Genomic DNA, 11,755 nt, shown 5'->3' on the forward strand with positions numbered 1-11,755 from the left:
GACTTATCTGGAAGGACGCAGGTTGTTTGGAAGCAGCTCATCCAAGTTTGTACTCATTCCCAATTCTGGTCCAATACCCTGCTTCCTGATGCTCCCGGTTATGAGAAGGTCATTTTATAAGCTCCTATTGTCATCAAAAACTGGGCTGCCACAACCTAATACTGTTTCCTTTACATTGTTTCTAACAGGCATTTGGTCCCAGTTGTTGAAAAGTGGTGATATACTGGGCTTAGATGATGTGCTTCATTTTTTTCCACATTCGATATAATGCTGGCCATGTCTGTTTTCTGAAGGTGTAATATTTGTGATAAGAACAGAGGGTTCATGAAGTGTTGCTAAAACATATAGAATATAATATGTTGAAATGATCATATGATTTCTATATTCCAAACTATTTAATATTATTACATTTATTGATTTGCATGTATCAAACCATCCTTGCATTCCTGGGATAAAATTAAGTTTGATAATGTTGAATGATCATTTTTTATGCTAAATTCATTGGGCTTTTTACCTTCTTCATCTAAGTATAATAGTTTTGAAAGAATTGGCTTCAGTTTTTTAAAGATTTTTGTGGACACATAGTTATTGTGTGGTTTGGTTGGAACCTAAATAATCTGTTCCCTGTCTTGATGCGCCTACCATTGCTCAAGCATGAGTCCAAATGAGCCTTTCTACCTTATACATTGATTTTGGTCAGAGTAATTGAAAACGCAAGGTTATAACATTTTTTATGCCAACTAACCCTCTGTAGGAGTTCCAGTTAATCCACATTTTTTGTACCAGATGATTATATTAACGTTGTAAAGGAGATATTTCAGTATTAATGTACATCAAACTAAGTCTGATGAGGCTCAGGGGGTAACAGCTATATGCAACCCCTAATCCCAATAGTAGTGTACATTAGCATATATTTGGTGTAATTAATAATTAATCCCTATAGAGAGTAAATAAACTATTACAGGGATGTATAAGAACAGGATTTAATCCATGATTCTGCTAAAAGAAGAAAAATGTGACATCACAAAGTGCAGAAGGCTGTGGAGATGTGGGGAATGAACTTGAAACGAAAGTTAGAATCAGTATCCATGGTAGATTGCAGCTATCCCGAAGGATATTTAAAGCTATGCATGCCCAAGTATCACATATAAAGCAGTATGGTGTGTTCATAAAAGTCATGCACATCCTTCTGTGTAACTTACATTACCTCTAGATTATCAAAATCCTTCGTATGTTTTGTAATTGTCATCTTGCATTAGTTACGGATAACAAGGAAAGTCTCTACATGCTTTCTACATATCCATCTAAAAAAATGTTTTAAATTCATGGTTTTCTTGAAACAGTCAATGTGGGGACAACATATATGGACAAAGAAAGGAGTTATTTGGTATGCATTAAATACAAATGGGATAGAGTTCAGAAAACCAGTGAAGTGAAATCAGGCAACCTAACAAACTTGTACCAGTCTCAATTCCCTTATCACTTTAAAGAGAAGTCGGAGTAGATGATGCCTGGATTGATTAGTTCATTAATTAATTAGTGGCCGACGAGTCATTTTAAAGGATAATATTTGAGATCTATATGAACACAGAATACCACCATTATACTTGCCAGGAGCAGTGCTTGAGCTATTTAAAAGCAGATGAGAAAGAAATGGTGGCAACTATGTTCACAGATTCAATTACTGCATGCTCTAATCGTTAAAGAATTTGGAGTTGGAAGAACTCAAACCTCCATGCATTCTTTGGTTAAGGAAAATAGATCTATACTAGCACTTTATCTGGATACTAATTACATAGGAAATTAATAGAAAAAAAAAATCCCAAAGTTGTAGGTTTTTGGCAGCTAAAGAATAAAAGGCCAGGAAACACTGAGGAAGAGTATAAACTGTTTAAATTTAGTCTCAGTTCATTACTTTCAATGGTAACTTCATAGCTACTAATTCCTATAACTTCACAGGATATTTCATATACATGGGGTAAGGTTAAAATGTTTATGAGCTCATGTATATATGAATGTGTATTTTAAAAAACAATTTCCTGTTATACAAATGGTATTAGCTTTCTGGTCCCATGAAGTTCACGATTGTCATGAAAAGGATAGATATGTTCTCTCCTACGGTCTGAGCCTTCATTCCACTGTGATGTTGGGGCACATGCATGGTGCAAGGTAGCCTTGTGGCAGGGTGAAGAGATCAAGAGGACCAGGGAGTGAAGAGGGCAAACAAGGCACCATCTGTGTTCTACACTCATTCCCAATTCATTCTTCTATGGTGTTTTTAAACATTCAGTTAATAGTAAGGCTAACTTCTTTATTTCAGCCTTTTCTGACTTTTCCACAGCCCTCTCCAGGGATGGGAAAGGCTGATCGATTGCTTATCACTCTAGATATGATGTAGACTGTGTGGTCTTGTTACCACTTTTATTTTCCTGGGTGTTGCCTCGGGTTCAATGGACTCCAGCTATGTCTGTCTGTACAGATGTGTATGTCCTCAGGAGTTAGTATGCTTTCTTAGGCACCTGCTTTTCTGTCAACATGTATTTATATGTCTTTATACATTCTCTTGGGTAAAAATTTAGTGTTACACTTAAAAAAAAAGATATAGTAAACAACACAGTATGATGATTGTGGAAAAGGGATGCTTCTGGAATCAGCTCAAGTCACTGAAGTAATTTGATCACTCTGGCAGGCCAACAGTAAGACAAATGGGAAAATGCTATTCTTTCAGTCAAAGTGAGGAAATCTAAGGTGCTCCACGATTTAAGTATACCACAGCTTATCCTTTTTTTTTTGTTTGATTGTTCGTTTTACTAAGGATGGCAAGTTTCTAGGAGTAATCTTTCTTTTTCACTCTGTATTGTTTTACAAATCTCCAAAGTTTAGTTCGAACTACACTCCAGGACTTGACAAAGCAAAGAGAAATACAACACGCCCTTTGCAAACTATTCCTTATGGCTGGCTCATGAACCAAAAAAAAATCCCTCCATGGGGGCAACTTACCTATTGGAAATCTTCTTGCTGACACGCTCTTGGCTCATTTACGTTGTCATCCTGGCTGTTCATTTCAACTGTAAGCAGAAAAGGTGCAATCATTATCAAACCTAAACTCTTAAACGCACGAAAACGGCCACTCCGGTTTGAAATCGTTCCCATCTCCTGTCTATGCCTTTTCTGTTCTCATTTATTCATGACAACGGGGACCAGGAGGTTAGGATTCACTCTTCTCTCAGCTGAGCTGTCATTTCATGCAAGATTTGTGGTTTGGCAGGCTGCGTGTATTTATTACCATCCTTAAATAAATAAATTCAAAGGCCTTAATACACACCTAAGGAAAATAAAGAGAAAACAAAGAAAACCAGAGCATTGACATGCAGAGAGGTGCAGGGTTCCCTCTGTAGTGGCAATGTCGACAGACCTGTTTAGTTTGCTGTGTTTTCAATTTCAGAATTCAAAACAGTTCCTGCAAACTGCCAATGGGTATAGCAGGCAATAGATGCCACGAGATAGACGAGCCACACATGTGCCTTTTACTTGATTGTATTCGGTCTATGTGAGCATTTGCATAAAAATAGAATGTATAATTACTGCCTTTCTCCAGAATTGGCCCAAAGCAGTCACTCTGGAAATTTCCAAGGGTCAGCAAGTTTAATGAGATTTTCACTATCCAAAGCCCATATTGTAAGCTAAGAAAATAAATATAGAAATGGACAGTGGGGGACTGGGAATATAGCTCAGTTGGTAGAATGCTTGCCTTGAATGCTGGAGTCATGAGTAGATTTTCTAGCAACACACACATGAAACAGACAATGACAGATAATTACAACAGTAAAATTCTGATTTCAAATCCCTGGCCAGCAAATATAACCTCTAGCAAAATGTCCAGGACCAGTGCCGGTGGTCATCAGTTTTCAATTTGTAAGAAACTAAGAAATACACCCAGTTCCTAGTGAGCTTTCTTATGTCAACCGCCTCCACATACGGGATGTTTAACTACACATATCCCGCTTACCTGCCCAGCACAGACAGTACTCACCAATGTTTAACTACACATATCCCGCTTACCTGCCAAGCACAGACAGTACTCACCAACACCGTCACTGTTCTAACCTCTAGTTATTCTTATTTGGGAAGTTTTCACTTACTTGCACAAACCCAACAATCTAAGTTCGTTGTTTTGCTTTCAGAACATAAACGAGTAAAAGAATGGAGTAATGGTGGATGCTGGTCCCATATTACAGAGCTACTTGGAAGAGAAATGCCCTTGGATGGCCAAGATCTCTCCCAGGGTTACAGGCTTAAAACACTGGTCTCTCTTCCCTTACCCGAGACCCGCACCATTTTCCTAATTATTTGTGATCTCGTTTCAAATTCCACCTGTGAACTCACCAGATGAAACAGCGTTTGTGCACTGTTCAACCTGGCACACGGGATTCCCTCTCAGAGTGGAGTGTACAGGGTTAAGCACGGAAGAAACACTCGTTTTCTGTTCCTGCCTCTAGTCAAAAGACACTAAGGCCTACAGCCTATTAATACATGTTCTATAGAAAGTGTTCCATGATAAAATAACTCTGTGGAAAAGTAGTGTTAAATCATATTAAAGAAGTTCTTGCTGAGTCTACAGGTCGCCACAGTATCTGGCGTGAAAATTCAGCATTTTACACACTGGTGTCTTGTTCTTCAAGGAGCAACACACAGGCTGGACATCCTCAGAGCTTACTTTGGGAACAAGTAGTAAGGAAACATGCCCATGGTTTTGGAGGTGGGGGAGCATCTCCTGGGTCAGGAATGCTCGTGAGTAGAGGTCGTAGAGTTAAGGGGGGCAGTTCAGATGATGGCCAACCTATGGGGTGGAGAAAAGCCTGCTCTACCTTTACACAACCGTGTTACTCCCCCTGATGGCTGATTTATTTCTGAAGTGATTGTTGACTCAAGGTAATTTACTTTTCCTTTTTACCCCATCAAAGGTGGAAAAATGTGGAGCTGATCACAAGCTCATTAACTAGATTTACAGGAACAGTAGATCCGCTGAAAGACCATGGTGCCTGCTTTAACAGAATGAGTTTGTTTGGAGGCCCTAGCAGGGGAGTGTAGTCTATGCTTGATGGAAAACTGTTCTTCCTTATGAGGAAGCAGACAGCTTCACGAAGGATGTTCATGGCCCTGTGAAGGAAGCAGGGGGCAGCTGCCTGGCTATCCAGATTAGCCAAATCAACAGTGACAATAAATGGGGTAATGGATGCCACTCTCACAAATGGGGTGACAGATGTCACTCTCATGGTCTAGTGTAACATTTGAAAAGGTACATTGAAACAGGCAGGTGGTAAAGACTTACTTTTGGCCTCCTTCCCTTCACTCCAAAGAGCCCTGCAGGGGGAGGTGTTTCTTGCTTATGAGAGGGATGTATAATTAAGGCCAAGCCTTAAATGTGAAACAGAACACAGCTAGCCACAGAGAAATCTGGTGCTGGAGAAAGCCCTGTGCCCCACCCTGCCCCGTCTCATGGGACCAGGTAGGCTCAGGGCCTGAATCACTACAACTACATTAGACTTGGTAGCTAACTACCTCTACAATGCCTCCTTAATTCTATGGTAGCAGAGTGGAAAACAGAACTCTCCCTGCTGGGAAGACAGGTATGAAAGCAAGCTAGCATCAGGATTTGTCTGGATCCTGTGATCACTCCTGCTATACTTTGGCCAGGACCTGGGAGAAAGGGAAGATCTTGTTTTTCGGCCACAGCTCAAAGCCTTTAGATCAGCTCTAACAACAGAGAGCTGTGGGTTCCAAGAATAGACTCCACTTTGGGTCTGCATTGGGTCCAGCTTTGGCAGTCTATAGCAGAGATGCTCCCTTCCTGTGACTAGGAAAATCTCTCTGTATGTGACCCAGCTTGGTGCCAGCCTTGCTAGCCAAGGGACTGTCTCTAACATTTATCTCAGATCTCAGGTAATGCAGCTTTAACAAGCCAGTTCACAGAGTCCCAGCCTTGTCCTGGCACCGGGAATAGACTGTGCCTGTTGTTTTGGCTCACACCAATACCAACTGAAATGTGGTTCTTTGATGTATGTGACCATGCAGGTCCTTGCTACCACGAGACTTAAGCACATCTCGGCTTAGTGTCAGTGAGGACAGCTTTGCTCAGCACTAACTGAACCTAGTATGCTATATGGTCATATCACTGAGGGTAGGGCGGAGTAGTAAGTGATGGGTTTTAGCAGCTCAGGGCTAAGTTCCAGGATATAATCTGAAACGGAGAAAAAGCTAATATCTCTCATTCCCAGGTTTGGCTACTAAGAGCTCTGGAAGATCTCCAATGCAAAGGAACGACATGGGGTACTGAACTTCTAAAGTATCTAACATAGCTTGGGCTGGTTGCAGCAATCTGTTGCCACAATTTTACTTTACCAATAGGCAGTCATTTCTTCTCCCATTTTAAAAAGCAGCATTTTATGTAGTCCAGGACAGATTAAATTTATTATGTAGCTGAGCGTGACCTTGAACTTTTGACTCCCCTTGCTATTTCCAAAGAGCTGAGATTTCAGGTGTGTGTCACCATACTTGACCAATTTCCTTGTTAGTGTGTATTTTCCCTTCTGTTTCCATTCTTCATATTATATTATATATTCAAAAAAAATTTATAAGTGTTGTGTCAAGTGTGATGAAAATAATTATCTTTGCTTTATAAGATGAAGAATGGGAGAAAGGAAGTACGGGAAAGCTAGGAAATGATTTATATAGTGGCTGAAGTAAGACCTTACCTTGAATGTAAATGAATCAGTTTTCCAAGTAAATGTCACAGTTACTGATTGGGATAAAACACGTCACCAAATTACATAGTGCTTTGAAGAAACTTAACTCACCACTCAAGGTATGTATAGATTGAGAACAAAGGGATGGAGGGAACTACTCTATGCTCAGGGGGGTTCAAGAGGAAGCACGATTAGCTATCATACAGCAGATAAAGACTTAGTAGTAGTGAAAAGAAGTAAGGTGGGTTGTTTTATAATGACAAAGGGGTCAATTCTGCAAGAGAACAAATTTTCAATATACAAAGCTGATCTTAGTAGCACGAAGTGAATTAATACAGCAGCTGGGGACTTTTGTGTTGCATTTGCAGTGCTGGTAAGATCACGTAGACAGAAAATCCCAAGCAGACAAAAGGATTAAATCGTACCCTGGACCCCAGGCTTCAGCAGTCATTCCCAGGGTGTTCCATTTGCCAAAGGCACATTCTTCTGACCTATACCCAGAACATTCTTCAGGACAGATAATATGATAGATCATACAACAAAGGCCATTATATTTTATTAATTGTAAATTATACTGCTTAGGATTTAACAAAACAAAAAAGTCAATAGCAAGGAAAGCTTTAAAAATTCATGTAAAATGTCCATTTGAATAACCAATGGATGCAGGAATCAAATTGGTCATGGGATATATTGAAACAAGACCCATGTGATGTCCTGTGAGAGCTGCTAGGCCAGTGCTGCCACCCAAGTTCTTGCTCAGAGGGTTCCATCTGGGTCTGTTGTCAGTCAGCACACACACTTAGCTTCCTTTCACTTCATGCCAGCCCTCTCTCACCACCACATTGCTCTCCGAGGTTCTCAGCTGGCTCGGTGAGCACTCAGGACTCAAGTATGAGAAGAAGGGAGCTCTCAGCTCAGAGCTGGGCCTGAAGGGATTCACCTTGTGTGGCAGACTACAGAAGTAGCCTGGCTTGAACAGTAGGCCCCATCCTCCTGCCTCTCTCTGAGTGGTAGAGAAGGAGGGACAAAGGGGTGCTGCCCAGCAGTGGGTGTGGGAGACATAAAGGGACCATGTGTGGAGGTACCTTGGTTTCCCCACAGGCCTGAGCAAGTCATATCCGCAGACCATGGGCTCAAGGAGTCATCTCTACTCAGGGAGGGAGCTATACACGTCAACACATCTGAGTGACTGTAATCCTTGGACCCTTGCCCACCAGCACCTTCCCTTCTGTCCTTTCTTGCCTTAACCTTGCTTCCTTTGCCCAGGCTTCAGTTTCTTTCAGTACAATTTTTTTGGCATATAGCTGTGTAAATATAATATAACATATAAGTATTGATTATAATAACCCAACTGACAAGCTTCTTAAGATGTGAAATAAGAGTCCCATACTCTCTCTACTTTTATTTGACAGAGTTCTATAAATTATAGCCAGAGAACTTGGGCTAAAAGTAAAACTAAAGGGCCCCTAAAGTGAAAAGTTGCTCATGTTTACCAATGATTTGATTTTACTTATAGGAAATGTCAAAGACCCCTCTCTAGTAGAACTGCTAGTTAAATTCAGCAAAGCTGCAATAACATATATGTAGCACTGCTTTTGCCCATAGTGACCTGTTTTAAATAGAAATAAATAAATCAATCCCATACCTAGGAGGAAACGTAACTATAAAACTTTGATGAAGGAAAGGAAATAGAACACAAAAAAGTAGAAAATGTTTGCTCTACCCCAACTTAATCCATATAAAAATTCTAATGATATTGTTCACACAGTGGGAAATAATTTAATGTGTAACTATAAAAATCTCCTATAGGCAAAATGGTCCTGAGCAAGAAACACAAAGGAAGGGGTGGTAAATATACTTCAAAACTGGAATGACCAAACCACCAAGGTTTGGGCTTAAACAGACATGTGAGTTATTAGATAGTCTAGTTGGTATTATGAGCATGCGTGAGACAAAGGACAGCTCTTTTCACTGCGTGGTGAGCATGTGTTGGATATCCTCATGCAGAAGAGTAAAACTAGACTCCTCTTTCTCATCAGTTATAAAAATCAACTCAAAGTAGATTGAAGACTCACAGAAGACATGAAACTGTGGAAGGAAAACGGGAAACACTACAGGACTTTGGCAGGGGCAAGAATCTTTGGCACAGACCACAAAAAGGACAGGAAACAAAAGCTAAAGTAGACAAATGGAATTTCATCAAACTAAAATGTTCTTGTGCAGCAAAAAAAAAATAATAATTGATGGAACCATTATATTGAATGGGAGAGAATCTCCGTAAACTATACCACTGAAAAAGAGTTGAAAGCCAGAATAGAGGGAATTACAGAAATGTATTAGCAAGGGAACATGTGACCTACTTTATAAATGAGCAACAAATCTAAGCAGACATTTCTCAAAAATGGCCAACAGGAATATTGAAGTAAAGATTAAAAATTGCACAAATACATCACTTCCTTGCAGTAGAAATTATGGTTATCAATTACAATGGAAATAATAAAGGTTGACATGGGTTTGGGGAAGCCTTGCAGACTGTTAGTGTGAATTTAAAACAGTATAGTCATTGTAGAGAAGAGTATGAAAGTTCCATCAAGACAGAAAGAGAGAAAAAAACTGCCATATGATCTGGCAATTCAACTAATGAGCATATATACCTGAAGGAAACAAAGTCAGTACATTGGAAAGAAGCAACACAATATCCAAAAAAATAGACATGAATGTTTGGGAATTTCTAAGTGGATAAAGAAAGTGTGGCATAGCTAGTGGAATACTAGTTATACTCATTGTCATTACAGGAATGAATCCTGTCATTTGTGACATCCATGGAACTCAAGATTATATCAAAAGAAGTAGGCCAGATACAGAGAGACAAGTGATTAGTCATCTCTCAGAAACTGAGTGGAAGATGGTGATGATCAGAGACCAGGCACACTGGGAGGGGCTCGGTGATAGTTGTTGAGTTACAGTGAGAAGTTGTGGTCCAGGATTGCATGGGAGGGTGTCTGCAGACGAGAACAGTAGTATTGTATTGCCAAGAGCTAAAACAAGTATGAGGTTTTACCAGAAAGAACTGAGTAATACTGGAGATGAATATTCTTAACCTGATTTAGAAATTATATGACTTATCTATAGATTATAGCGCAGACCATTAACAAATGTAACTTTATTATTTTAGGTATCACCAAAAATTAGTAAACATGTATCACTTGGTATAGTTGATATCCTATGGATTCTAGTTTTCTTGGCTCTGAGATAAGCTGCTGCTGAAGGGTTAAGGGATCTCCTCTGTGACTTTTCTCCCTTCCCAGACCCAAGGCAACCAGACTCACTGGCTTCTATTTTATCTAGTAAGCTGCCAAGATCACTGGCCCGGCCTTGCGAAGTCTACAGAAGTAAGGAAAGTCCCTTGTGCTGTGGGTGGCTGCTGGCTCTTCTATCCTGGCTTCTCTCGCAGCAAGTACTTGGTGTTACTAAAGGATAATTCATCTAAATCCCACTCAGCATACCTCTCTAATCAAACCGAAAGCCTCTTTATTATAATATTTAAAACACAAACCCCAGTGACCCAGCAGAATCATGTCTGCAGAAACAGGTATTTTTCTAATGCAAATAATGGCATTTCAGAGTCTTCTCAGCAAGGATGTGTAGGAGAGGGAATGTTAATAAGTTCATGGTTCTGGGGTCTTTATATGAATCTGATTAAAAGGCATCTAAAGTTAAGTGGGTTTATGTTTAAGGTGCTCTGAAAGAGTCCTTATGTATTTAGTCAAAGCATCAGAGGTGAAGCAGTTAAGAGTATGAGAAGACTCTTAGCCCAAGCTCACTGGAGGGCTCCAGAATGCTGGGGTAGCAGGGATAACAGCAGGCCAGGCAGATTTCAGCTTGACCTTGAATGACTCACTGTGACCTCAATATAATGAGGAATGTTTAAGCCATAAACCGCGTGTGTTATCTTAAAACAGAATTTCTTCATATGCACACGCATAAGCACACTTTTGGCTTTTGAAATTTACTTTTGTTCTAACCAAATACGTCGATTCCTTGATCTGATAGTTCCCATAATCCTAGATTTACATGTGCACAAAATACCACAGATTCATAGCTGAGCACCGGTAGCTCAGACTCACTCACCATCAGGACCTGTCGTGGTTTCTGTGTCGCTGGAAACTTGGCTTTTTGCAAACACAGAAGATGCATCCTCGCCTTGCGCTGAAGGAAGGAAAGCAGAGAGTCCTGGTTACTAGAGAATCAGCACAGCCCTGCTGCCAGTCTGCTCTAGCCCTCCACTGCCTTCTTAAATTGAAAAATACTCTGGGAATTTAACTTCTTCTGCAGGGTGGGTTAGAGGAGGAAGTTGTGGATAGAGATGTTTACTCCTAAGTTCTCTTTCATTTTTGAGATAATCACATACATAAATAGTTTCTCAAATTAGAAATCTAGTAGGATAAAAAGAAAGATATGTTTTAATCAACACAGTGTGCAGTTTAAATTTAGGGAAGGAGGAGGTGTTGTGGGGGAGAAATATAGATAGATAGATAGATAGATAGATAGATAGATAGATAGATAGATAGATAGATAGATAGATAGAAATAGAGAGAGACAAATCTTTAAAAAAAAAAACAAAACCATGATGAAAAAAGGCCTGATCTTGCCTAAGGCATGCCTGAAAGCTGCAAGGTCCCTTCTCTTCACCAGAAGGGTTTTCTTGTTAAACTACAGAAGAGCAACACAGCTGCCTCCCCAGGGGACCTTCTAAGATGCTGAGGGCTGAGTGTCTAGCCTGTTGCTGGCTTGTGTTGTGTCCAATTTTCTATATGACCTTTAGAAAGAAGGCCATCCATTCACTGTGGCTGAAGTTACAAAACACACCCCACACACCAATAAATAAATAGATGGATAAATGTAGTAGGGAGAGAGGTTAAGAACCAATGAAGGCAACATATAGACAGAAGAACCTCCTACACCAGATAGATAGATAGATAGATAGATAGATAGATAGATAGATAGAT

The 11,755-nt window shown here is 40.0% G+C and overlaps 1 protein-coding gene across 1 annotated transcript in view; it reads right to left on the reverse strand.

The window, feature by feature from the left end:
- Macrod2 (MACRO domain containing 2) overlaps positions 1-11,755 on the reverse strand; it is a 1,889,857-nt gene that overhangs the window by 4,941 nt on the left and 1,873,161 nt on the right. Inside the window, exons 17-18 of the mRNA XM_026788524.1 lie at positions 10,878-10,955; positions 3,001-3,068 (exon numbers count right to left, since the gene is read on the reverse strand). Of these exons, the coding sequence (XP_026644325.1) occupies positions 3,001-3,068; positions 10,878-10,955 (146 nt within the window). The remainder of the gene's footprint in view (positions 1-3,000; positions 3,069-10,877; positions 10,956-11,755) is intronic.

The sequence above is a fragment of the Microtus ochrogaster genome, unplaced genomic scaffold (assembly GCF_000317375.1).
Source record: "Microtus ochrogaster isolate Prairie Vole_2 unplaced genomic scaffold, MicOch1.0 UNK3, whole genome shotgun sequence".
Classification (NCBI taxonomy): domain Eukaryota; kingdom Metazoa; phylum Chordata; class Mammalia; order Rodentia; family Cricetidae; genus Microtus; species Microtus ochrogaster.